The following is a 25006-nucleotide window of genomic DNA, read 5'->3' as shown; positions in this document are numbered from 1 at the left end:
CGCAATCCTATAGCATCCAGAGCCCAGGGCACAGAGTCTGGTATGAACCATGTCCGCGGATTATTTGAAAATTTGCCTGCATATGGTGTGGTACGAAAAGAAGGCTGAGTGCATGCTGATGTGAGACACACATTGATGATGAAGGGGAGGGGGTGATGGGTCGAAATAACCGCTATAGGGGCCACTAAATACGCGGATGGACATGCCTAGAACCCGCCTAGAACTTGTCCCCACCCCCTTACTTCCAGGTATGCGTGTCCCTAACCAACAGCCAACAGAATCCCCACACACCATGTCTTGCCCTTGCCTAAGGTAACATTATTTCTTTTTCATCCCACCTGCACCTCCCTAATGGCCTTTACTTGGATGGGGACAATCTCATATGACATTCACCTGGAATTTGATCAACGCTTTCAATATTCGCTTATCATCTGAACTGCAGCGACAGTCGAGCTAATTAGCATGGAATTCTCGGACATGAGCACCACAGCTCTGGCTGCCGCCATCTTTAGTACCGTGCGTGTCCTCTTGCTTCTACCGATGTGCCCTTTGCAGCAGTGAACGTTACCACAACTGACAGTTTTACACAGTTGGCCATTTATGCATCCACGCGCGTCGTCTACCTGCTGTATTTTCATCCGCTCTCCCGTTTTCCAGGACCGCGACTCGCCGCCGTTTCCAACCTTTGGTATGCTCACCATTGGTTCTCCGGCCGTTGGCCCTGGGCGGTCGAGAAGGCCCTGCATAAGTATGGCTCGACCGTCCGGATTGCGCCCAATGAGCTAGCCTTCTTCACGCCACAGGCCTTCACGGACATCTACTCGCCGCAGCACAAGAACATGGAGGATTTCGTCAAGACCAACTTCCAGAATCGCGGCAAGGATCTCGGCGGTTTGATCTGGGAAGAGGACATCGTCCGCCATCGGAATGTGGCCCGGCAGATCGCCCCGGCTTTCAACAGCCGCTTCCTGCGCGCCTTGGAGCCTATCATTCACGAGCACATGGACTACTTCGTGGCCAGAATGAAGGAAATCAATCTCGACCACAAGACTATCGGCGTCCCGCTGGTGAGATGGACAAACTGGCTAGCGATGGATATGGCGGCCGACTTAGCGTGGAATGAGAAGTTGCACCAGATGAGAGATAGTAAAGTCGCCCCCTCATCCATCCCTATAAATTCACGCCTTCGTTTAGTATACTAACCTGATGAACAGTGAAAGACTCAGTGAACCTTGATGTCTTGCTCAGTTTCAATTCATTCGCGACCGTCCTCCAAGTGTTCAAGCGTTTTCCACTTATTAAGCCACTTCAATACCTGTTTGCGCCTTTTGGAAAGATTACACTATTCTCCCAGATGGAGAAGGCGACGTCGGATAGTGTGCTTCGGCGTATTGGTATGGCACCCTTTCGTTTACTCCTGTACTCCCTTGGGTACCTTATTTCGAATAGATGACTATATGAGTACTAACATATAATTTGAATAGATCAAAGAGGTCGTACGGGGCACCCAGACTACTTTGACTATATCCTACCAGTTGATGCTCCCTACCCTGAAGACAAAAAGGGAGCTACTTCATATTGGGTCAGTCGCATTACAAGTCATGTTTGCCGGCTGGGGGCCCATGGGAGATTTGTTCTACGGTACCCTCGTGCTTTTACTCACGAACCACGAAACCCACCGAGTCTTAATCAAAGAGATCAGGGAGAGTTTCTCGAACTACGAGGACATCGTGCAAGGGCCAACGTTGATGTCCCTGTCCTACCTTCACGCCTGTATCGAAGAGACGCTGCGGATGCTTCCAAGCAACAATACAGGCCTGCCGCGGATTAGCCCGGGGGCTATGGTGGATGGAAAATACATACCTAAGGGTGTAAGTACTGCCAGCTACGTGATACTTGAGGCTAAAGGACTTACTGAATTTTCATGTCAAAGACGCATGTACAGTCCTGCATCTGGGCTTTAGCACGCCACCCAGGCTACTTCCATGAACCACTCCACTTCAGGCCCCAACGGTGGCTCCCTGCGTCTCATCCACTATACGATCCCACCTTTGCCAATGACCACCTTAAGAGCCTCTACCCATTCAGCCTCGGCCCAAGAATCTGCATGGGCCGAGAAATGGCATGGACACAGGCGAAGATGTTCCTAAGCAAAGTCCTCTGGTCGTTTGACGTCATTGAGATGGAGGAACAAGATTTCGATTTAGAGAAGAGCTTACTACATTACGGCTTTTTTGATAAGCCTGAGATGTATGTTAGATTTCTCCCAGTACGGTGAAAGATGGTTGGACATATGGGCGTCATCCGCCATTCAAGCCAGGAACAGGGGCCTGATTGAATTAGTTTAGCACATCATCGTTTTAGTCTATATGATTCGTTGTTAGTTCTGGTTCACCCCTGGCAAAATGTTATATCATTACACTTTCCAACGAGGCAAGAGGCGGCACTGTATCCAGTATTAGGTAAGGATATGTAAAATTATTATCAAAGCCTAATAAGAGGCATCTATCTATCCCAAGATTTGTAGCTTTTACCTCCTGATGATCACGATGACTCTACAACAGCCTGTCTTCCTATTTCAATATCTCTTTTCTTCCCCTAGTAGCCATCATCCTCCTTCAGACCATAGTCCGTTACAAGCTCATTTCGGAGAGGAATGTGTTTTTCAAACTAGCATATAAGCCATCCAAAACCTGTTAACGAGGTGCCGGCATACAGAATCCGATTGATTGCGCGGTGGTAGACAGCGTGAATCTCATCCTGGACGACGGGCGCTTCCGTCGTGAGCACCGTGTTCTCTAGCGCGGCGAGCCACATCATGATGCCGAGGCCCACGATGATGACCCAGAAGCGGAAGCTCTTCTGCACCGCCTGGAAACCAGGTTGATGCTGCTTGTGTGGATCAATTTGTGGCTGCCGCTGTTGCGGAACTCCCTGACACTCGCTGGGGCGCGTCATGGCTGCTGTTGTTTCTCTCTGATAGGCATGTCGTTATTGTCTCCGTTGGTTCCCATGGTTAATTGGTTCCAACTTGGACGAATAAGACAGATCTTGATAAGTTAATAGTGGAGTTCGAGTTTCTACTTAGCAGCATTAGTTCGGATACCTAGTAGGAGGATTAATTCTTGGAATAGTCAGAGTTGGTCCAGAGCCGCTGTAGCGAATCCGTATGTAAGTGAGTGGGAGTAGAGTATTTCTTGAGCCGCTTCATTGCTGTACTACTAGAGCGGTTTGCTTATCCAATGCTTGCTGATCCTTTTCGCATACTTGCCGCATATACGACATGGTCCACCCGATTCTTGCTTACATGTATTGCTACCTGCAGTTGAATCCGGCGCCAAAATCTGACGCCTAGGCGCGATGCCGGATTCGAATTTTCTGTTTCGGTCAGGTGATGGGCAAGATGGGCAAGGTGAAGGAAGTATAATTATCCTGACCTTTTTATTTTCTATAACTAAGAGATCCGCGAGACTTATACGAAGTATATTCGAGTTTCCACTCAGTAAGTTCCCCTAGTCGCCGTTGACGATGATTAGTGTGTCTGGTGGGCAATCCTCTACAGGGCATTCACGACCCCTGCAAGTCGGACCACTTAGTGAACTGATGCCCAGTAACTCACTAGCATCTAGGCACCAGCCCCCACACCCAAAGTCGTCAATCCTTCATAATCCCGTTTCCTCCCACTTCTAGCCTGCAACATACCACAGTCACTTTGATTCCAATTCGGAGTCCATTGCGATAATGAGTAGCGACTCTTGCTTAGAGAGGCTCCCGCCGGAACTTCTCATTCCTATCTTGACGAATTTGCCGGGGCTAGAATGTTTGGCGAGCCTGATTCAAGCGTCTCCTGCCGCATTCCGCGTCTTCGATGCCAACAGCGCCGGCATCTTCGAATCGGTTTTCTCGGCTGACGAAGTCCACCAGACCACCGCGTCGCTCATCCGGATCACCGCCTACATTCGCAACTGCTCCCTTCCGCCCCATGTCCACGATCTCTTCACCCTGCGCAACTGCATCATAGGCGAGACGACGTTCTACGAATGGGATCCGCCCCGCTGGCCGCACCCCCTGCCCCATGCCGTCGGCACTCCCGGCCACCATCATACGTAGCATCTTGGCTAGTCACCGCAAGAACGTGCATCTGTCCATCACGTGTGTCGATTACTACATGGATTGCTTCAACGCCTTGCGGCCTGAGCACTTGGCTAACAAAGATTTCCACTATGAGCACGAAGAAAGTACTACCGACAACAAGTATGACTACGTTGGGTCTTGGCAGCTTCACCCTCCCACAGTGCCTTTCCCCGTACTTGACATGGGCCCCCCGACATGGGACGAGGAGCAGCGTGTATTGCGAGCCTTCTGGCGCCTAGAGCTCTTCAAGACCGTGCGCATCGCCATCGAATCTGGCAGCTTATGTTGGCCCACGAATGTCCCGATCTATGGATTCCAGCTGCGTAACATAACCACCAACGTACTCGACTTTTACCACGTTGTGGATGGGTACAACAGCGAGGAGGGATGGTCTCTACATCCACTAGGCCACTACCTGGGCGATGAAGATCCTCGTTTAGGCGTCGCCCTGGACCACGATCTGGAAGCCGAGCTGATCCAGACGGCCGAGGCCTACACTGCTGACAACAGACACGGAGCGAGAACCCCTAATATTCGCCAACGTAAAGAAAGCCAGCTGGCTGCGGCTCTCCCGGGACCACAGGACCAGGAGTGGCTCCGTGATGCATTCGGGCCCACGCTGAGGTTCTTTTATAACGCAAGTTGCCCGAACAATCATGGGCGACCCCCACCCTCGCCGATCAAGCATGTCTCATTCGAGCCTTTTCGCCGCGTCGGGTTCGCTATCTGGGACGAGAGGAGGATGATCGCTGCTGGGTTTCTCGAATCGCCCCCATCGTACCGCGACTTCGACAATGTCGTGACAGCCTGGAGAAGCATTTTGACCAAAGAAATGCTTGACGAGATAGCCGAGGAGAATGCACGGCATCATGTGTCCGACTCGGAGCAGACAGATTCCGATGCGAGCGACCCTGGAGAAATCGTGATGCCCCGTTGGGTTATTACGAGTCCCAGCATGTTCACCTACAGGCGTCGTAAGCGGGCACGTCGCCGGTCTCGAGTAAGGTCAGCAGACTTGTCGCAATAAATTTTGAACGAGGGATTTCTTTTGATTTTATTTAATAAAAGTGGAAATCTTTTTGGTTTACCTGATATTATCCTATACTTAAAATATATTTAAAGTAATATCAATATTACTTTCTTTTATTCTAATATTAATAAGCGTCGCTCTCAGCCGCACGAGGCTAAAGATTTGTAAATCAATGCCTTATTGAAGAACGATAGGAAGTCTTGACCGCTTCCTCGGGGCGAACTCTGTTTCCGTCCATCGAGGAATCCTGCACCCTCCAACACTCGCATGCCATGACTGCGAAACCACCCAAAGCACGGTTCTCTCCCAGTCGATCAGCTTTTGCACTCGTCGACCCAGCGACATCGCAGCTCCACCGTCAATGGGATCGCCACGGCTACTGGACCAGTGGACTTCGCACCCACGTCGCCATATCATACGTTTGGAGTGAATGGCGCGACCGTGCCGAGGATCGACTCCCGAGCTGGCCGTTGCTGCAGATGCGCCTGCAGTCGCTGCTTGGGGAAGACGCTTCGCTTGATATCAAGCTGGTCACGAGGGGCGCGTCACGCTGCTGGATTGACTGTATCTGTATTGACCAAGACTCAGCCGACGACAAGGCACACTGGATCCCGCGCATGGACGAGATTTATTACGAGGCACGCTGCACTATCCTGCTGTTGCGCTCACCACTCCTCCAACTTGGGCCCTTGTTGACCATTCGAGACCAGATACGGTGTTCATTCCGTGGACCGCCCAGGTTTCGGGACATAATACACATGGTCTCACACGAATGCATCCTTTGTCAGTCATGCACCTCCCTTCCCGCCATGTTACCGGAAGAGTTGGAGACAGCAGCCCTGCAGGCGCTACGAGAGCTCAGTCGGTCGACTTGGCGGCAACGCGCGTGGATCCTGCAGGAGATTCTGCTGAGCCAGAACTATCTCCTCTCATGGGATGACTCGGGACAAGGCATTTCCCTTATTGATGCGGCTGTTGTTGCCGCCCTTCTTTTTCGCCGCCACCGTCAGGAGGTATGGCTGGATGAGTTTGCCTCCTGGTGCCGGAAACTCTGTTTCATCCGTCAGAACTACGAGGGCGGCAGAGCAAACGAGCTCTGCGATGCGAATGTGATGCAACTAGCCTCGGAGCTTGTCGCGACCGTGCCAGCGGACAAATACTACGCCTTGTGCGGGATCCTCCAGCTCAAGGACGTGAAGCCCAGCCCGGACCATAGCGCCGACCAAGCGCTGGACGTTATAGTGAGAGCCCTTACCAAAGAAGGTAGGATGAGCTGGCTGTACGCCGTCCCGCCCGTCGTCCACACCTCCAACTTGAAGCTCTCGGATGGAATGCTGTCCCAATGTGTCACTACACGGTGTTAGTCACGCCTCCGAATGATCAACAGACCCCGGGCCACATTCAGTTCTACTTCCTTACATATCAACGCTGTTTGGAGAGGGCGGATCACCCGAGTGATCCCACTCTCCGATGTACTGGATACAGCCTTCACGCACTTGCGGAACACTAGAGATTTCTCGTTTCCGGATGCCATTGCGTATTGCAGCCAAGTGCCCGGGCTTATCCGAAGGATCTCGCTGGAAGTAATCGAGCCATTATTGGGTGAGCCCGTTTTTGACCGTATATCCAAGGCTTTTGGCTTGCTTGGCAATATTCAGAGTACGTCACGAAGGGCGTGGCTGTGTGTCATGTTTCTTGGCTTTCTAGATGACTCCCTATTTCATGAACTATGCGCCGATACGAGTACGGAAGAGGCGCAGATGGTTTTGGCAGCCGCGACGTCGCTTCAGAGGCACTTGAAAAAGGTTCAGACATCGTACTCTGTGCTATTTTGGGTGGATGAATGCCAGTCGGAAAGCCCAGAGCATATTAGCCTCGGTTATCGTGGATGCTCTACCGGGGTGTCTGTTTTCCAGCTGCGTCATGAACCAGAAATGTGGTTCGCGGCACGTATCAGTGGCATCCAGGGCGAAGCCACCGAGTTTTTGGGCTCTATTTTGCATATTGCCGTTAGAGAAACTATTGGGCCGCGTCCATCTACGCTCATAACGCCCACCTTTTGGAAGGCATGGGGGGAACCCAGAACGACCCAAATAGTTGAATTTGATTATAAATAAACAGAATCTGGTATGATTATAGGTTAGTTTCTAACGACTATAAACTTTCGGTAGCTGCTGCGGTCCTTTGGATATAACAAGCAAGGAGAAAACGAGAAGAACGCATAGCCACGTGATAGGGAATATTAACGTGTAAACGCCGGATAGATTAAACGCTTCGAGAACATACCCCGCGCTTTCGAACAAGGGGTCAATAGCTCAGGAGTGTCAACAGCCCCGGACAGAACATTATTTGTGCCGAATACATTCACACTCCTGCAAGATTGTCTGCCAAACCGATCAGTGATCACAGGTCGCCTGCACATTGTGATACACTCCATTTATGACGTTTGAGTTGATCACAGAGCAGCCGACTGCCTCGTCTTTTCCGCCTCGAAGCGCGTTAATAGGGGCAACGACTTGGCCACTTGGTCCCGAGAATATGTTCATTGGAGTTCGAAGCATAGGTTACTGTGAATTATTCCTATATGTTTCATTGAGAATTGCCTAAGGTCAGCTCGGATGCTTGCAACGTTGCACGGCTTTGGAATCACCCCCTTTCTCCAGTTCGTCCCACGCGTCTTACTCCTCCCAAGTGACCCAGAATTGAAAGATGACTTGACAGATATTGCTGCTTCAGCTTCCCGGGTCCTCGTAAGCCATTATCCCAGGCGTTTAGGCAGTCTTAACTCTCGGACCATGTCCTCTCCAGCTGTCATCTCTTCTTCGCAACTTTATCGCCGCATTCGCGGCGACGTAGCATTTGTAGTGCCATAAAGCTGCTTTAAGTAACATATTATTATCCCTTACTTTTACAACACCTAGAAAAGTGTCTCGTTACACACATTACTTTTCCAAATGTGGTTCCCATGAACATCGGTGAGCTGGCCATGTGCTAAGAACGCTCGGAGACCCTATTCCGCGTTCTTCCCATTAATCAGATCTATAAAGCCCAAGCAGCAACCAGAGCGGCACCAGCAGCGACGGCGCCGCTGATTCCAGGCGAGGATGCTCCACCGGCGGCCGCGGAGGTGGTCGATGCAGCAGCCGTCGCCGAGCCAGTCGGGGAGGATTGGGAAGTTCCTGTAGGTGCGGAGACGCCGCTGACGGGTCCATCGCAGTGCCTAAGAGAAGACTCGCGTATTAGAAGGTTTCGGTTACAGGCGATAGAGGGAAGGCAACATGGAAGTAAATAAACGTACCAGTGGTTTCCGTGAGGGTGGCAGCCAATAGAGTTGGTCGGGCTCGGGGCCAGGCTCTTGGTGCTACTCGGCGAGCTGCCGGTGGTGGCAGCGCCAGCAGGGCCATCGCAATGCCTAGAGTTGGAGGCCGAGTTAGTATCTCCCCTTGTACATGCTTGGGAAAGACAAGAGTGCCAGGAGAACTCACCAGTGATCCCCATGCGGCTCACAGCCCGCCGACTCGGTGGGACTGGGCTTCAGGCTGCCGCTTCCGGACGCATGGTCGTGGTCATGGTCGTGATCGGATGCCTTGGTCGTCGTGGTGACAGCAGCCGTTGCAGTGCCGGAGGTTGACACGGCCGCGGCGGTCGGGGCTGGCCCGTCACAGTGCCAATGGTCGCCATGCGGCTCGCAGCCGATGGACTCGGTGGGCGAGGGGACGATCGACTTGGCCGCGGCGGCCGTGGCGGCTAGGGCAAGGCAGGCGGGCGTGAAGAAGCGCATGGTCACGTGTGGAAGATGCTGTAGTGGGCTTGGTAGAGGGGCGAGTCCGAAGAGTAGAGAACTATATTAATGTTGCCAGGTGCACGGGGGCCGTATTTATGGCATACTTGGTCACCTCCATTACCCCTGTCTGCTTACGCTGCCTTCCTCCGTGGGATCAGGAAAATATTCTCGTCCGCCACGGCGGCGGGTGATTCCCGAACTGCCTGCAAGAGGGCACACATTCATATTTCCCAATTCGCGCCTACGCAATGTGTACTGGGATGCGGTGAGCTGATGGTGTTGAGAGGCATCGTGGCCAAGGAACGGGATTTCTATGTAGTGCCTTGGCGACTGACGATAATGGCCATCAAGGTGTTTGAGAATGGAAAGGCAACATACCCGACCCACTCGTCGTCTGAATCAATGAACTCGACGATTTCAAGGCGATAAACTGCAGATGATGAGTGATAATAAGAAATGGTGATAATAGAGATTGAAAAAAGCATAAAAGGTCAATCAAGTATGGAAATACTTCTGTTTGGCTTTGGCGTTGTGTTTGCTGAAGTTAGTTTCCAAGGAGTATAGATCAAGCATGTATCTCCGGTCCGAGAACCCTGATGGCCACATCGCACATCAGCTACTCAAACGGTGTCTTGGCCGAATGCACGTCGCGAGAATTTTGTCGGCCCAGAAGCAACAACCCTTGAAAGCCAACGTCTTGGCGATACAAGTTCCCCGGGTCGAGCAATTGAGAAATGGCTATTGCAGCGTCGTCTCAGTCAAAAAGCCTCATATTATCATAATTAGGTGGGCAGGGACTCACATCGATATTCCCCCGCCACCAGCCTAAACCTAGCCCGTGGCCTCGGGTCAACACCCGTCATCAGTTAGATCGCACGGAGAGCAAGCTTTCTAGTTCAGCTAGACAGACTTGTGCGGACCGAGATCTTGGTATTCTGGCCACCAAGGTCACAGACAAATGTCAAGATATTGGCAGCAATGCATGGCTAGCTACCTTGGCGATGGAGAGACCTGTGACTATGTGAACAGAGACGTTAGGGCTATATAAGCCCGCCCCAGGCGCTGTGTCGTGATATTCTTCATCCGCGATACTAACATCCTTCCCGGCCTCTTCCAACTCGCCAAGGCATACACGCAGACCAGCAATTCACAATGAAGGGCGCACTTCCCACTGTCCTGTTGGCTCTCCTGAGCGGTAGCCCTGCCTCGGCCGGTCCCGTCCAACGTCGTCAAGAGACCGTCACCCAGACCATCACGGCGAGCGCGCCCTCGGCGCCGACCCCTTGGTCCTGGAATGCTGGCGGGTCGCAAGCCTGGCCCATTCATGAGTCCTGCAATGCGACCGAGCGGGCTCTGCTCAAGAAGGGCCTCGACGACGCAGCCACGCTAGCTGCTCACGCAAAGGACCATGTCCTCCGCTTCGGCAACAGCTCTGCCATGTACCAGAAGTATTTCGGCACAGCTCCCTCGGCTGAGGTGGTCGGGTGGTACGACAAGATCGCCAGCGGCGACCGTAGCCGTTTCAAGTTCCGATGCGACAACGTTGACGGCAACTGCGTGCTTCCAGGTATGACATCCCCACCAATGCAATGCCTCGATTCATATTAGGGAACATATTACTCATCTGCGTTTAGGATGGGGCGGTCACTGGCGCGGCGAGAACGGCACCGACGAGACCGTCATCTGCCCCCTATCGTACACGACGCGCAAGCCGCTCGAGGGCATGTGCGGGTACGGCTACACGGTGGCGACGGGCGCGCTCAGCTTCTACTTCGGCTCGGACCTGATCCATCGGCTGCTGCACATGCCGAGCGTAGGCGAGGGCGTCGCGGAGCACTTTGCCGACTCGCACGCCGAGTGCCTCAAGCTCGCTCACGAAAACCCGGCCGAGGCCGTCCGGAACTCCCACACGCTGCAGTACTTTGCCCTCGACGCCTACGCCTTTGACATCGCCCTGCCCAACGAGGGCTGCTCGGGCAAGACTCCCAAGAAGGAGGGAGAGAAGGGCGACAAGGGCGGACATGGTGCGACGCCGCCGCCGCCGACCACTACGACACCGAGTGCCGCTAGCACCACGTCGGCTGCTGCTACTGTGAGTAAACTTGCAACTTGTATACGCCCAGTTCATACTAACACTGGGTGTTAGGAATGTCACACTCACGCCGACGGTGTGGTGCACTGCTCTTGAGTTGCCCCTAGGAAATATGGCAATAGGGAATTTGAACATAAGATTGGCCCATACATCTGGCCTCCACTTATATTTCAAAAAGGAGGACATCAACAACTGGAACTTCTAGTTGCTATGTTAGTTGGCCAGCGAGGTCTGAAACCGAGCCGCATCCCTAATACAATAATGCATCCTCTTTACCTCGGACCCTAATCTCCCACTTGGATCTGGGGGCACGATACAACGTAACAGAGTCAGCTGTGATTGGCCCTGCGGACCCGACAGATTGGTAGCGAGGTGTCACCATTGCGGTAGTATCCCAAATCGGATGGTGGTACAGATAACCGTCGCAACTTATCGTCTCATGACATCCAATTGGATAATGCCAATGTCCCCGACTCCACGTAGCATACGATTTGAAAGAGGCACAGCAGCTTCCTCGGCCCGGCACGCCCATCGAAGATAGCCAAAGCGCGCTGCTGAATAACCCCTCACCACGTTGAACGGTGTCCGTCTTTTTTAAACGAATCTTGTCTCTGGTTCGCTGCTTCCCTTTCTTTTGTCATCATATTCTACTGGCAGGCGAAGTCTCCAACAGGTCCGCCATGTCAGCTTCTTACCAATCGGATGGCAGCGCGTCAGCCAATCGACGACCAGAAGAGGGAGGCCATGGATTTGTTCCGCTTGGCCCCGACACCATGAGGCCTATGCCCGTGGATGGCAGTATTACAAATGAAGTTTCGTCTTCTCGTCAACCATTCGCCGGGTTCGGCAACTATGCCGGAACAAGCGCGGAGCCGCTTCTTCCCGCGCAAGGATATCAGGGGCAGGCGCCCGTCTTTCGGGAGCCCGGCTACAACCCTACGCAGGATCAGGTCGGGGCTGCGACGATGGGCGACTACCGGATTCCAGAGGCCCACGTTATGTCGTCGGATGCGGGAGGTGGTGACGGCTACGTGTTCAACCACAAGGCCGCGCAACCACCCGCGGTCCCGCGGCAACACCAGCTCTTCGATCCGGCAACCCCACGCCACTTGCAGCCTCCATCGTATATCCTCGAGTCGCGCCCGGGCGATTTCAGGAGATACGGCACCTCGCCCATCACGGTCTGGCGGCCGCACGAGTTTCTACCCGAAGACTTCCCCGAGCCCGACCCGGCGTACGTCGCCCCGGGCCCGGACCACCCGCTGAGGGTCTCTTCTCCCCGTCTCCCCGCGGAGGCGTACATACCGGCCGACGTCTTCCGCGAGACGAACGGGACGTCGATCGTGGAGCCGGAGTCCGTCCAGGCGGAGAACGGACGGCTGTACAACGGGTACCGGGAGGGGAAGTACCTCCTCCCCAACGACCCCGCGGAGCAGGACCGCTTGGATCTGCAGCACCAGGGGCTCAAGACGCTGCTGAGCGACCGGCTGTACCTGGCGCCCATCCAGAACCCCAAACACGTCCTGGACCTCGCCACCGGCACGGGTATCTGGCCCATCGAGTTCGCAGAGCTGTTCCCCGACGCCCAGATCGTGGGGACGGACCTCAGCCAGATCCAGCCCGAGCACCGCCCGGCCAACGTGACGTTCGTGCGCGAGGACTCAGAGGAGGAGTGGTGCTACGACGTCAAGTTCGACTACATCCACGCCCGCGCTGTATTCTCGTGCTTCGATAACCCCAAGGGCGTCATGGAGAAAGCCTTCGCCAATATGAACCCCGGCGGTTACATCGAGTACCTGGACTTCATCGGCGTCTCGGGTTGTCTGGACGGCTCGATCCAGGGGACGTCACTGGAGAAGATCGGAGTCTACTGCACGAAGGGGGCTTCAGCCAGCGGAAGGGATCTGCTGGTGGCCTCCCACTACAAGCAATGGCTGAAAGAAGTCGGCTGTAAGTTTATTTTGCTCTTGACCTGGGCCGAGACCACCACAGCCCACACACTAAAACCCCCACAAATGTTACCCTTCCCCCTTTTTCCTACTTTGCCGGCCATCGAATTGTTGCTGTGCTAACAAATGCGCGCGCGACGATATAGTCGTTGACGTGGTTGAAAGGAAGTTCGCCTGGCCGTACGGATCCTGGGCCAAGAGTCCGCGCTTGAAGCTGGCCGGGTTATTCTGCCAGCGCGATTTCTACGACGGCTTCGCAGGCATGGCGCACGTCATGCTGAAGCGGGCCGGGTTATCGCGCGAGGAGATCGAGCGGTACATTCCCGAGGTGCGGGAAAACTTGATCGACCCGGCTATTCACGCCTATGTCCCAGTGTAAGTTGAGCCAATCTTCCTAGAGTCTACATTTAATTCGGGTTATAACATTGACAATTCATTTTTCGTTGGCAGCATTGTAATATATGGTCGGAAGCCGAATGTGGGAGAAAACGTGCAAGGGAAAACAAATCAACAAAAACCATCGGTGGTAATGCCTCCTCCCCCAAATCTTTCAGAGATTCAGGGTTGATTCGACCCACGTGCTGCGTATATATAGAAGGGAGATTCCTCCCGATCTATACTGTAGTTCTTTTAAGCAATCTCACTATTACATTCTCATCTAACAGAAACCACCGACTAAGTAGGCCGGCTTCGCCCCTGACGAGATCCTGCCCGAGGACTTTCCTGAGATCGACCCTTTGTACCTTAGCCCTGGTGTCGTTTCCCCTACAGAGATTCCCGCCAGCCAAAGTGGGATCCCGCCGGAAGCCTGGATCCCAGCCGACATCTATCGTGAGTCGAGCGGGGCATCCGTCATCGAGCCCAACTCGGTCCTCGATAAAAATGGTCGGAGTTACCATGGGTATAAAGAAGGGAAATACTTGTTTCCTAATGATGCTGTGAGTACCTGAGGACGTATTCCCTATGCTCCACGCGAGACGAACAAATTAGAATAGTCAAGACTTACGTATTAACCAGGCTGAACAAGAGAGACTCGATATGCAGCACTTCTCGACTACTCTACTGCTCCGTGGACAATTATACCTCGCGCCCATCCCACAAAGTCCTCGGTGTGTCCTGGACATCGCTACGGGTACAGGCCTCTGGGCCATGGAGTTCGGTTGGCAACCCCTCATTTCCCTCATCTCCTCCCAAAGATGGATAAACTAGAGTATACCAGGTTGCGCAACTTTTAAGCTAACAATTGCTTGACCTACAGCACGGGCACACCCAGAGTCCCGCGTTATCGGAACCGACCTAAGCAAGATCCAGCCCGAGAACACACCAGCCAATGTCGAGTTCATCCGCGACGACGCAGAGGAACCCTGGGAGTTTGGGCCCACGACCAAGTTCGACTACGTCCATCTCCGCGCCGTCTTTTCCTGCTTCGACGACCCGAAGTTCGTCATGCGGCAGGCTTTCGAGAACATGAACCCAGGCGGCTGGATCGAGTATATGGACGGGACAGTGAGTGTAGCGTCGATGGACGGCACTGTTGAAGGTACGCCATTTCCATTCTTGAACCAGCCTAATACGGCATTATACTCCACCTTCTTTGAGGGAAAGAGAGGATACTATCAGGTTCTACTTTTCGCTCGCAGCAAACTGGCTGACCGGGTACCGGCCCATTATCCTAACAGGTACTACTCTGCAACGCTGGGGTGATTTGATGCGAGAAGGATTCGCCCTGAGAAGACGAGACGTAGACGTCACGCGCCACTACAAACGTTGGCTGGAAGAAGCAGGATGTAAGTCGGGTTCCTGTTCCCCCTTCCTTCACTCCGCCAGCGATTTCCGGACCCCGTCGTATGGCAGAACACGCTAACCGGTTGCCACGCGTCGTGGCGTCGTATGCGACAGTCGTCGATGTACATGAGAGGAAGTTCGCCGCGCCCATGGGGACGTGGTGCAAAGACGAGCGCCTCAAGCACATTGGCCGCATGTTCCAGCGGAACCTATACGACAACATTCGCGGGATCGTGTACCGAGTCATGGACACGCTCGGCTACACCGGCGAGCAGATTGACGAGTTTGCGGACAAGTTCCGGGCCGACCTCGTCAACCCACATATACACGGGTATATGCCAATGTAAGATCCCTCGTCATTCCTCTCCCTTTACTACTCTGTCAAGTCGTTCTGCCTTCTACTTTCGCTATATTAGTGTCGTTGTGACTAACCAGACGGTTGTTTCATGGTACAGATGGTGTGTCTTTGGGCGAAAGCCGCACGAGTGAGAGGTCAAAGGTGGAAGCGGAGTTACTGATACGACCATGGCGTGAATTAAGCTTGTCCATAGATGTGCGATGTATGTCTAGCTTGTAGGCGAGGCACATGTCGAGAACTTTCGTCCTCTCCGTTATCTCGCTGAAAGATCCAGCCATGGTCGGGTGAAATGAATGTAGTTGGTCTGACATAAAGTATTCCTGGACTAAGAATGTGCAAGTCTGAGATATGTTTCTGAGTCTATATATACAAATGGAAGAGCTAGCTTGGGACACTAGTGCTAAGCAGCAAAGCCCCGCCACTGTCTGCGACAAGCGCCGCAATCAATGAATAAGATCTTGGTGGCTAACCCTGGTTCATCGTTTCTCTCATGGGCCTTGTGCCCCTTACATCGTCCCCTGGGACCTTAAGCAGAACTGCTTTACAATAGGCTGCTGCGACGGCGGCTGCATAGTGGTGCCACCCATCCTGTTTGTGTGTATCGGCATAGTCGCATATGCCGCGGATCACCAAACATGGGATTTCGTTCATGATTCCCGCAGCTTCCATTTCCAAGCATATGGCACCCGGACAATCTCGACGAAGTCGATCTCGAACCTTGGGATCCTTGATAACACCACCGCCGGACAGGACCAGTCCTCTGTGTATCACAGGTTGATCGGGGGTTGCCCGCTCGCCACGGGCCACAATTTTGACGTTACTATCAGTGTGACATGCTGTGCAGTCAGATCCAACCTCTCTATGCGAGAAATCAGCATCAAACAACGTATCGTCATCTGTGGGAAGTGCGAATTTGTCAAATTTGATGAGGCGTCGAAGAATTCCTTTGATTGGCTTTTTATCCATTATCTCGTCTTCTTCCAGAGAAGCAATTGCGCTGAGGAGAATTCGAGGGGGTATGTTCAAGTTGCCTTTTCGGGTAAATTTATCACCCAACTCATACTTCCCAAAGTCATACTGGATGACCTGTCTTCGACGTCAGTGTTGTTCTTGTAGGAGTAAATGGGATAACTCGGAGGAAAGGCAGGAGGAACCAAAACAGTCACTTACCCCAGGATGGTCATCACGTGGGACGCTGATGACCACATCGCCCAGACGGACATCGACCTTCTCGCTGGGGATACCTGCGCCAATGCCGACCATTAAAGCGAAGCGAACATTATTGAATTGCTGGCTGACCTATGCTCTGTAAGAATTTGTCACAATCACAAGCAGAGCATTGACTGACGGTTGAAGCACAATGTGCGGCGTTGACCGGTCCCATATCCACGGGTCGTGCGATCACGACAGTGTGCTCTTGAATCCGACCAAACGAGTACACGTAGCCCTCCCGGCCAGTAGTCTTATAGGAGCAGTTCAACTCTTCATCGAGGGTGTATCTGACGGCGACCGACTCGTAGGCCAGTGCACAGAAGATGGCTACAGTGACGTCGTCTGGGAGAATTGATTCCATTGTGATAGGCAGCGCAATAATGGCAACTCAAGAACAAAACAGAAAGGTGATAAAATATCGCTTCAGATCCGTGAAATTGTGAGTAAATTGGATGAGATTTCGAAGGGCCAGTGATCATGTTGAAGTCCAACAACCTATATTGAGCCGTCGATAGAGATCATATATACCTCGTGCTGTCTATACTTTAGGCGCCAGACGAGGCAGCCTAGCAGGGAATTGGCCCCTGATACTTGAATAGCCAACCGAATGACTTCAATGATGTGATGGGTGGATGGCGCAGCTCTTCTTATCCCCGGATTATGCCCCACTCGTGACGATGTCATTGGGTGTTGATGCGCCGTACCACTGGCGGCGGCAAATGCCATCGTGCTGCAGAATCCCCGAAGCGCGCCAAATACGACAACCGCCCTCGTTTGACTCTTTTCGCTGTAGCTCCACCAGAAAATGATATCCTGCACATACCGGTTTTGGGACACCAATGTGTTCTGAGATCTGTAATTGGTGGCCAGCAGGGAGGGGTTGGTCGTGAGGAGTTCGGGTGTCGGGTGGAAACACGGTCCCGCGGTCTAAGCAGACGATCTCCCGTCTTGGCATTGGAGCTGAAGAACCACAGTAACTGATACAATCAAGAGCAGACATCCTAAGACCTCACAAGCACCCAATTGCCAGTCGTACACCATATTTATTTGCAAAATCCCCAGTTGAAAGCCGGTCGGCAAGCCACTCCCGACACCCACGCAACTCTGGAGAGGCGCAGTCTCGGGAGCTCTTGTTCCTACCGCAGCCATCGCAGCGCGAGCAGCCCAAACGGTTCTAGATGCGCCTTTAGAACGCATCCCCTTGGACAGGACTTGAAAAAGGCCGCGTCGCCTTTTCCATGGCGTCGTTGGCCCCTATGACCCCTGAAATGTAGCGTCGTCCCGACAAGCCTTTTTAGCGCGACGCCGTCGCCTATCGGCTGGGAAATTCGAGCTAGCCAGTGACTTAGGCATCGTCGTCAGCTGGCTTCTGTTCCCCAAGGGCCATTTCCATCTCTCTTGCGGTTTTGCAGTTTTGAGGGAGAGAAGGCCGCGCGGCCGAGAATGTGTGCGTGTCTCAGCGCTGCGTGATGTCGCAAACCTTGCAGCTCCCCAATCCCTCGCAACTCGCAACCTGCCAATTCCACACTGACTGTACCCATCACCTCCCTGTCGGTCTAACGTTGTTGCTAGGAATACATGTCAATTCTGATGGAACTCATTCCATCCAGAATCCAGTAATGCATGCCAAGACGGCAGATGCTCAACTTTGAGATCCTGGGGAAATGCCAAGTGATTTGGCGTGTCTCGGGGATAGATAGGGGGGCGAATGGATTGCTTGTCAGACAGACATCCTGCCGTTCTTCGATGGGGGTAGACTAGGGCACCACTAGTATTGCTATTCTTGTTCATTGGTTTCCAGTTTGCCGGGTTGCCGATTTGTGGAAACCGGAGAGACGAAACGACGACACTACTTGCAATACTACAACTTCATGGCTAGTCCCTTCTCCTCCTAGTGTTGCTATTGTCGCGCCACATTGTTCGTTGCTATTTCGGTCTCACGAACAGCCATCCACAGCCATGGGAGGGCAAGATAAGAAATTTCGGTTGCTCAGGTGGATCTTGAAGGACAAGCTTTAGACGGCTTCCTTTTCCAGCGTCAGCGGCGCTCCCAAAAAGCTTGTCCTGTCTCGAAGGCTTTGTTGACATTGACAGTCGAAACATCTTTGTCTCACTGCAGGCACTCTGTGCTGCCACCAAGCAGATGCATGTACGTTTGACATCCAGGCGATCCTCTCGCGGGGATTATGCCTTTCATGGAAGGACTGCTCGCAGCTTGTACGCGAGGAAGCAAGTAATTGAAGGTAGTCTACTCTTCCCTACCTCCATGAACCACTTCTAGTGCTACTGACCTACCCCGTCCACCGTTCGTTCATCTGTTCCCTCGGCTAGTACTCACAGCTGAAATTTAGTATTGGTAAATGCTAGAGCTGGTGGCTTCTAACTAGTGCAACAACACCATGGTGGCCCGAAGGGTTGGGAACAAGCAGCGGGCGTGAACGCCCGCGCGTACTAGTGCTTGAGGCGCCAACACCACGAGGGATACTCTGTGCCGGGTTCCCGGGCCTGGTCATCTCCCTTCGAGGGTGATGTCCTACCTGCGTGAGCTGCTTCCCCTAGAGACGTTACGCGTCTACGGTAGGATGGCGGCCACTGTCCACAGATTACGAATCGGGGGGGACGGGGCTTAAGTGGTAGGGACAGACGGGCAAAAGAAGTCTTATGCTCGAGACTTATATGGAAGAGTTGGCCGATCGTTTCTTGATGCCGAAGTTCCTTGGCAATCACTCCCATTGACTGTGACACGACGAGCAAGACGCCGGACCATTGCATCTGTCCTGACTTTCGGTACATGCGACCACTTTCCTTGTCTGGTATACCCCCTGCCGAAGCATAACCCATCCTGAGAACCTTGAACCGTGTTTGTTATCTCTTGTTGAAGGAACCACAGAGTGACGGAAGGGGCCGATCCTCATTCACATCAGACCAATTCAACAACAACTAGCTGAGCTTTCCCTCGCCGTGGCGAAAGGATCGGGGTAGTGTTCTTGTCGAGCTCCTAGCTATACCATCCCTATCACCCGGGTATATCTTGTGAAAGCCACCAGACAGGACTGGACTACCTTGCCATCATCTGGTTCCTGGAGACCAAGGATATCGGCTTTGTAGTGTGCTTACTCTCCCTTTCGACAATTCGATCAGTCATGTATCTTCTAAAGCAAATCCTCCTCGGCGCGTTAGCCTCCAGCACCTGTGCCTCGGCCGCCCCGGGCCAGCTCCGCCAAGAGCAGAGGCCGCAACACCAACAACAGCTCCAGCCAACCCCCGAGACACCATACCACCAAGGGACCGAAGACCAGCAGCACCACCGCCAAGCACCCAACCACACCGTCAAGTACTTCCACGAGCCCGGCGGCGGCCTCGAGCTGGGCCACTACGACGCCCGCTTCTTCCGGGGCAAGGTGCCCTACGCCGCGCACCGCGCCGAGCTGCGGCACCTCATCCGCTCGTACCTGCAGACCATGCACGAGCTGCGCGTCGAGACCTGGCTCGCCCACGGCACCCTGCTGGGCTGGTGGTGGAACGGCCAGATCATGCCGTGGGACTACGACCTCGACGTCCAGGTCACGGGGACGACCATGGCGCGGCTGGGCCGCGACTTCAACCGGACCATGCACATGTACACATACGACGACGAATCCGAGTCCGCCAAGCCTTCTTCTTCTTCCAATGATACGACGACGACGGCGACAAAGACGCCGCGCAAAACGAAGCAGTACCTCCTCGACGTCAACCCGCACCACGGCGAGCCCGGCCGCGCCGACGGCCTCAACGTCATCGACGCGCGGTGGATCGACACGTCGAACGGCATGTTCGTGGACATCACGGCGCTGATGGAGCAGCGGTTCGCCGACACGCTCGGCAAGGCGCCCGGCGTCTGGAGCTGCAAGAACTACCACCACTACGCGACGACGGAGCTGTGGCCGCTGCGGCGCAGCGAATTCGAGGGCGCCCCCGCCAGCGTCCCCTACGGCTTCGACCCCATCCTGCGCGGCGAGTACGGCGCCAAGAGCCTCCGCACCACCGTCTGGCAGGGGCACGAGTGGCGGCCGGAGCGCAAGGAGTGGGTGCGCATCGAGGGCGAGCAGGAGGGGGATGCCGTCTTGCAACGATAAGAAAGCTTCTCTTCTCCGTGGGGAATTGCTGCCACGGGTTTCTTTGATCTGCTTCTTCAGGGGTTCAGGGGCTGGGTTTCTCCCTCCACTATTCGCAACACTTGCACACCTTTCCCCCTCCCGTCCAATCTGGCTGGCTTACTACAAATTATTTTCTTTCTTACCTTGAAGGTTGGTGATTTTACGGCATAAACACATATACAAGTCTTGCATAAGGCGGCGTTTTTCTTTTGTAGCTTTTTCGTTTTTTCCCTTATATCCCTGATTCTGTTGGTGGGGGGTGCAAAGGAGGGAGGCTAAAACTTCGAAAACCAGAGGTGTTTATATCTGCACGGCATGGCATGGCATAACTAGCATAGCAAAGCCAAAGCACTATTTGTAATTGCATAGTGGTTACTGAGCGTAAATATCACTTTCTATTAGTTGCCCGAAATCTGTCGTATGAGCAGTGATTGCAGTATTCTCGTTTTATCCAACGAGTGGCGATGATGTAGAACCAGGACCAAAACCAAAGTCTTCCTCAACCCATTAACTCGACAGCCGGCCGCGGCGTACAGATCCTGGTATGTTGCATGAACTCCACCGATCCAGATGAGTACCTGCTATTGAAAGAGAAATGATGGGGGTTGTGACGCCACAGAGCCGAGTCTGACCTCCCGCGAATGGGAACCACCTCTATGCCATAGAACGCCGACGCAATGTAGAAATCCAATTCCCAATTCCAAAAATGCAGCACACCCAAAACTAATGTCACGCGCTATTTAGCGGTTGCCAGTGCTCAAGAAACGGCCGCTTAAGAGGATGGACCTTCGCCGGCGCCAGCACCTCTGGGCTTGCCACCGTCCATCCCGTCATTGTTCATCTTCTTCATGCGCTCCTCGGTCGCCTTCGCGATGATCTCGCGGCGACTAAGCGCGGGACCCCCAACACCATTAGCGCCGCCGCCGAGCACGAACTCGCCCCCCGTCCAGCCGCCGTGGTCGTACGCGACCTCCTCGCTGGGCTTGTAGGCCTCGGCCCCGTCGTCGCCGCCGACGCTGCGGCCGTTCTTGCGCCAGTCGGCGCGGGCGACCTCGCGCTCGATCTCGTGGCACAGGTCCCAGAAGGCGCGGTCGTGGTCCGAGTGGATGTTGTGGGCGAGCTCGTGGCAGAGTGTGTTGCGGATCGTCTTGTAGTCGCGGTAGCCGTCGTAGGGCGTCGGTGCGCAGGCGCAGCTCGACGGCCTCGCCCCGGTTGCGGTTCAGCCCCAGGATCCGCGTCGTGCCCTCGTGCGTCGCCTCCGTGTACGACAGCGGGTCCATCTCCGTCAGCAGGCCCACCCGGAACTTGTGCCGCCGCATCGCCGCCACGATGCCCGGGTCCGCCTTGAGCCGCTCCAGGAACCGCTGCGACCGCTCCGGGTGCGGCAGGTGCGGCAGCGGCCGGATCGCCATGAACGTGTACGTTGTTTCGACTGTCGTCGTCGCGGCCGTCGTGAAGGCCTTTGGCTGGTGGCGACGCTGGTGCGCGAGGGCGGCCTCGCGCTTGGCGACGGCTTCCGAGGCGGTGGCCGAGGCGGCGGCGAGGGACGCGACACCCGATGCGGTCGTACCCATAAGGGTAATCTTCTTGCCTGCGAGCTGGGCAGCGGGTAATTGAGGGTCTTTAAATGGCGGCTTCTGAAGGCCCAGCTTCGGGACTAGGAACTTCTGGTTGTGGACGGGTATGGAGAGGTCGGTCTCAACGGCTGTCGACAGGTCGGTGATGGTGGCATCGCGGGGCAGTAGGATGGTGTGGGACGAGCCGCCGTGGGTTAAGGTGATTTCGATGACATCTTCATTCGTTAGCGATGTCGGCGCATTGTGAGTATCTTGGTCGGCCATCGCGACGGCGTCCCGTTCGGTTTCTGCAATGTGCTCCTTGCTGCGATCAAGGGAGATGGCTACGGTGGGTCGAGGCGATTGATGCAAGTCAGATGGTGGATGCAGTATCAAGGAGAGATGGCTTTGATGTAAATCGGATTGAAGAAGCAAATATTAGGTAGTGGTAAGCCCAAAAAAGCAGCACCCTTCTCGGGTTATTAAGCAAACAAGAAACAATAGCGCCGTGGCGAGGCTCGAGGCCTTAGGAAATGCATGACCGAAATACGATGAAGGCAAGAAGATTCACGAAGGCAGCATTTGTAATACGTCAGACGCTGTGTCCAGTCAATTGCCAGTGGGCCATGAACCACGGAACTGCCACGGCGGCGACGCCCAAAAATAGCGCCCGCTAGCGGATCATTGCGCAAGCATTCCAGATCTACAGGGGAAAGATGGTCAGTAAGCAAGCATTAGGCATGCCCGCCAACGGAGTGTGGCTAATGCGCTCCAGGTACCCTCTCAGCTCCCCTAGCGCCGTCGGTACCTGTACCACTACCTGTACGGCTGCTTACGCCAGAGCGTGCAAAGTGTCAAAGTCGTCAAGCCACAGACCTAGCAGGGATCGAGACACCAATTAGAGCCCTGTCGCGTCGTGTCCTCTTTAGCTTGTGCTTTGCTTGCCTCGCTGAACATGGAAACTTGAGCTGTTGTTTCTTCATTTTCTTCTGATACAATTGTACTTGTTTGGATCCCGTCCACGAACAACAACACCGCTCCCATCGAGTCGATCATATCGCAACCTCTGCCAACGTTGATTTCCCTCCCGAAGTGCTGCGCTTGGCAGCATTAAACCACCACCCCATCCTTCGAAGCTCGAACAACCACCCAAAAAAAGAGACGACGATCTCCAACCAAATCTTGAAGCTGCCACACCCTAGCTTCGACCCAAACACCACAGCCCATCATGTTGAACCTCTTTCGAGTCGCCGGAGACTTCTCCCATTTGGCCTCTATTTTGATATTACTGCACAAGATGACCGAACTCAATGTACGTATTCCCCCGTCCGCCTACTTTGGAGGAGCTTGTGTGCGCACAACGGACACCCGACGGCATCATCCGGGGCAATTGACGAGACACTCGAGCTAATCAATCGGGCGTCTCGCCTCTGTCGGTACACAGGGTTGCACCGGCATCTCGTTTAAATCCCAAGCACTGTACCTGCTCGTGTACGTCACGCGGTACCTGGACATCTTCGTCACGACCTCCATCTACAACCTCATCTTCAAGATCCTCTTCATCGGCGCGCAGGGCTACATCGTGTACCTGATGACGACCAAGTACAAGCCGACGCACGACCCGAACCTCGACACGTTCCGGGTGCAGTACCTGCTGGGCGGCGCCGCGGTGCTGGCGGTGCTCATCCCCTACAAGTGGACCTTCTCCGAGATGCTCTGGGCCTTCAGCATCTGGCTCGAGGCCGTCGCCATCCTGCCCCAGCTCTTCATGCTGCAGCGCACCGGCGAGGCTGAGACCATCACCACCCACTACCTCTTCGCCCTCGGCCTCTACCGCGCCCTCTACATCCCCAACTGGGTCTGGCGCTACTTCACCGAGCCCAAGCACCACGTCGACTGGATCGCTATCGTCGCCGGCATCATCCAGACCGTCCTCTACAGCGACTTCTTCTGGATCTACTACACCAAGGTCATGAAGGGCCGCAAGTTCAAGCTGCCCGTCTAAAGGGCTTGGTGGTCTGCTTACGTGGGGAGTCGGAAAAAAGGGAGGAGAAAGCAACCGGTGCAAGAGCAATTCCGCGCGCTGGGGGTTGTAATGTGCCGTTGTTTTCTTCGTCCTTCTCAAATAGTCGGAACAGCGGGCTTCGTTCGGGCTCAATTGGAGGGCTCCCAGCAAAATCTAGAGGGGGTTGCCAGAAGCTTAATTCACACTGAGTTTTCGGATGCGATCCCGCCCCTTACGTGTCAGGACCGACAGGCGTGTTTCGTATCCAAGCTTAAAGAGAGACGAATTCCTTTATGCTTCTTCTCCCGGATCGCTCGACAGCCGGAAGAGAACGTCTGGAACGACCTATGTCATTGGTCGGCTCTGTCTATCTAGCTGGCTGTGACAATCGGCGGATCGGGATGTACGAAGATGAGAGATGAGAGAAGAGTCATTAGAATATCTAGGCTTGTTTCCCCCAACTGCATTGGTCGGCGTTAGGAAATAATGAATGGCGATGTGTGACATGATTGGGGCAGCGACGGGAAAGAAAGAATACACATGCCTTTTGTTATCTGGTATATTACCTACTTTGAAAAGAACCACAATACTTGATATATCGTCGTGTGTGTTTTTCAGTGTCGTTCTATCAAAGTGCATCTTCGAAAGGTAAGCCAGTAGCAGCTAAGGATAATCGTAACTTTCGTATAGACAACGGTCATGCTATATGATACATACATGGGGCGGTAAATAAATACATGGGATTTTCATAAAGATGTTGAAACGGATGGAGAATCGAGCGACGGAGAGGGATGATAGGACCAAGGAAAAACCATCAAGAGGATTTGCAACCAGGCTCTCTCCTCCGTTCTTGAAATGCTTCTGGGTATTGGGTATATGATATAATTATAGTTTTTAATGTGTTGTGGAGTCTTTTCCCTCTGTCCCTCTCTGCGACTTCCCTGGTGTAGCAGAAACCACCGCTT

The 25006-nt window shown here is 53.9% G+C and overlaps 12 protein-coding genes across 12 annotated transcripts; 8 read left to right on the top strand and 4 right to left on the bottom strand.

Moving 5' to 3' along the window:
* Positions 1 to 462: 462 nt before the first annotated feature.
* On the top strand, positions 463 to 2278 carry PG998_010103 (uncharacterized protein; the record flags this gene model as incomplete). The annotated part of the gene is made up of 5 exons (XM_066876919.1): positions 463 to 511; positions 556 to 1146; positions 1215 to 1378; positions 1485 to 1871; positions 1946 to 2278. 5 exons carry the CDS (start codon positions 463 to 465, stop codon positions 2276 to 2278), a joined length of 1524 nt encoding a protein of 507 aa, XP_066729075.1.
* Positions 2279 to 2670: 392 nt separating this feature from the next.
* On the bottom strand, positions 2671 to 2958 carry PG998_010102 (uncharacterized protein; the record flags this gene model as incomplete). The annotated part of the gene is made up of 1 exon (XM_066876918.1): positions 2671 to 2958. The coding sequence occupies one exon, from the start codon at positions 2956 to 2958 to the stop codon at positions 2671 to 2673; it is 288 nt and encodes a 95-aa protein (XP_066729074.1).
* A 783-nt stretch (positions 2959 to 3741) lies between these two features.
* PG998_010101 (uncharacterized protein) lies at positions 3742 to 4110 on the top strand (the record flags this gene model as incomplete). The annotated part of the gene is made up of 1 exon (XM_066876917.1): positions 3742 to 4110. One exon carries the CDS (start codon positions 3742 to 3744, stop codon positions 4108 to 4110), a length of 369 nt encoding a protein of 122 aa, XP_066729073.1.
* A 58-nt stretch (positions 4111 to 4168) lies between these two features.
* PG998_010100 (uncharacterized protein) lies at positions 4169 to 5161 on the top strand (the record flags this gene model as incomplete). Its single annotated transcript, XM_066876916.1, has 1 exon — positions 4169 to 5161. The coding sequence occupies one exon, from the start codon at positions 4169 to 4171 to the stop codon at positions 5159 to 5161; it is 993 nt and encodes a 330-aa protein (XP_066729072.1).
* A 275-nt stretch (positions 5162 to 5436) lies between these two features.
* PG998_010099 (uncharacterized protein) lies at positions 5437 to 6528 on the top strand (the record flags this gene model as incomplete). Its single annotated transcript, XM_066876915.1, has 1 exon — positions 5437 to 6528. The coding sequence occupies one exon, from the start codon at positions 5437 to 5439 to the stop codon at positions 6526 to 6528; it is 1092 nt and encodes a 363-aa protein (XP_066729071.1).
* A 1675-nt stretch (positions 6529 to 8203) lies between these two features.
* PG998_010098 (uncharacterized protein) lies at positions 8204 to 8945 on the bottom strand (the record flags this gene model as incomplete). Its single annotated transcript, XM_066876914.1, has 3 exons — positions 8204 to 8384; positions 8463 to 8576; positions 8650 to 8945. The coding sequence occupies 3 exons, from the start codon at positions 8943 to 8945 to the stop codon at positions 8204 to 8206; spliced, it is 591 nt and encodes a 196-aa protein (XP_066729070.1).
* Positions 8946 to 10100: 1155 nt separating this feature from the next.
* Positions 10101 to 11136, top strand: PG998_010097 (uncharacterized protein; the record flags this gene model as incomplete). The annotated part of the gene is made up of 3 exons (XM_066876913.1): positions 10101 to 10515; positions 10583 to 11040; positions 11095 to 11136. The coding sequence occupies 3 exons, from the start codon at positions 10101 to 10103 to the stop codon at positions 11134 to 11136; spliced, it is 915 nt and encodes a 304-aa protein (XP_066729069.1).
* A 677-nt stretch (positions 11137 to 11813) lies between these two features.
* On the top strand, positions 11814 to 15121 carry PG998_010096 (S-adenosyl-L-methionine-dependent methyltransferase; the record flags this gene model as incomplete). Its single annotated transcript, XM_066876912.1, has 5 exons — positions 11814 to 12990; positions 13136 to 13362; positions 13673 to 13820; positions 14248 to 14529; positions 14844 to 15121. 5 exons carry the CDS (start codon positions 11814 to 11816, stop codon positions 15119 to 15121), a joined length of 2112 nt encoding a protein of 703 aa, XP_066729068.1.
* A 476-nt stretch (positions 15122 to 15597) lies between these two features.
* Positions 15598 to 16705, bottom strand: PG998_010095 (ankyrin repeat-containing domain protein; the record flags this gene model as incomplete). The annotated part of the gene is made up of 3 exons (XM_066876911.1): positions 15598 to 16218; positions 16303 to 16431; positions 16481 to 16705. The coding sequence occupies 3 exons, from the start codon at positions 16703 to 16705 to the stop codon at positions 15598 to 15600; spliced, it is 975 nt and encodes a 324-aa protein (XP_066729067.1).
* A 2782-nt stretch (positions 16706 to 19487) lies between these two features.
* Positions 19488 to 20459, top strand: PG998_010094 (uncharacterized protein; the record flags this gene model as incomplete). Its single annotated transcript, XM_066876910.1, has 1 exon — positions 19488 to 20459. The coding sequence occupies one exon, from the start codon at positions 19488 to 19490 to the stop codon at positions 20457 to 20459; it is 972 nt and encodes a 323-aa protein (XP_066729066.1).
* A 793-nt stretch (positions 20460 to 21252) lies between these two features.
* PG998_010093 (WLM domain-containing protein) lies at positions 21253 to 22321 on the bottom strand (the record flags this gene model as incomplete). The annotated part of the gene is made up of 2 exons (XM_066876909.1): positions 21253 to 21627; positions 21680 to 22321. The coding sequence occupies 2 exons, from the start codon at positions 22319 to 22321 to the stop codon at positions 21253 to 21255; spliced, it is 1017 nt and encodes a 338-aa protein (XP_066729065.1).
* A 943-nt stretch (positions 22322 to 23264) lies between these two features.
* PG998_010092 (ER lumen protein retaining receptor) lies at positions 23265 to 24041 on the top strand (the record flags this gene model as incomplete). Its single annotated transcript, XM_066876908.1, has 2 exons — positions 23265 to 23348; positions 23481 to 24041. 2 exons carry the CDS (start codon positions 23265 to 23267, stop codon positions 24039 to 24041), a joined length of 645 nt encoding a protein of 214 aa, XP_066729064.1.
* Positions 24042 to 25006: the final 965 nt, after the last annotated feature.

This window comes from Apiospora kogelbergensis (genome assembly GCF_038363985.1).
Source record: "Apiospora kogelbergensis strain CBS 113332 chromosome Unknown utg000006l_segment0_segment0, whole genome shotgun sequence".
Lineage (NCBI taxonomy): Eukaryota > Fungi > Ascomycota > Sordariomycetes > Amphisphaeriales > Apiosporaceae > Apiospora > Apiospora kogelbergensis.
Note: the sequence above shows the minus strand (reverse complement) of the source record. Positions and strands in the feature narration are given on the sequence as shown.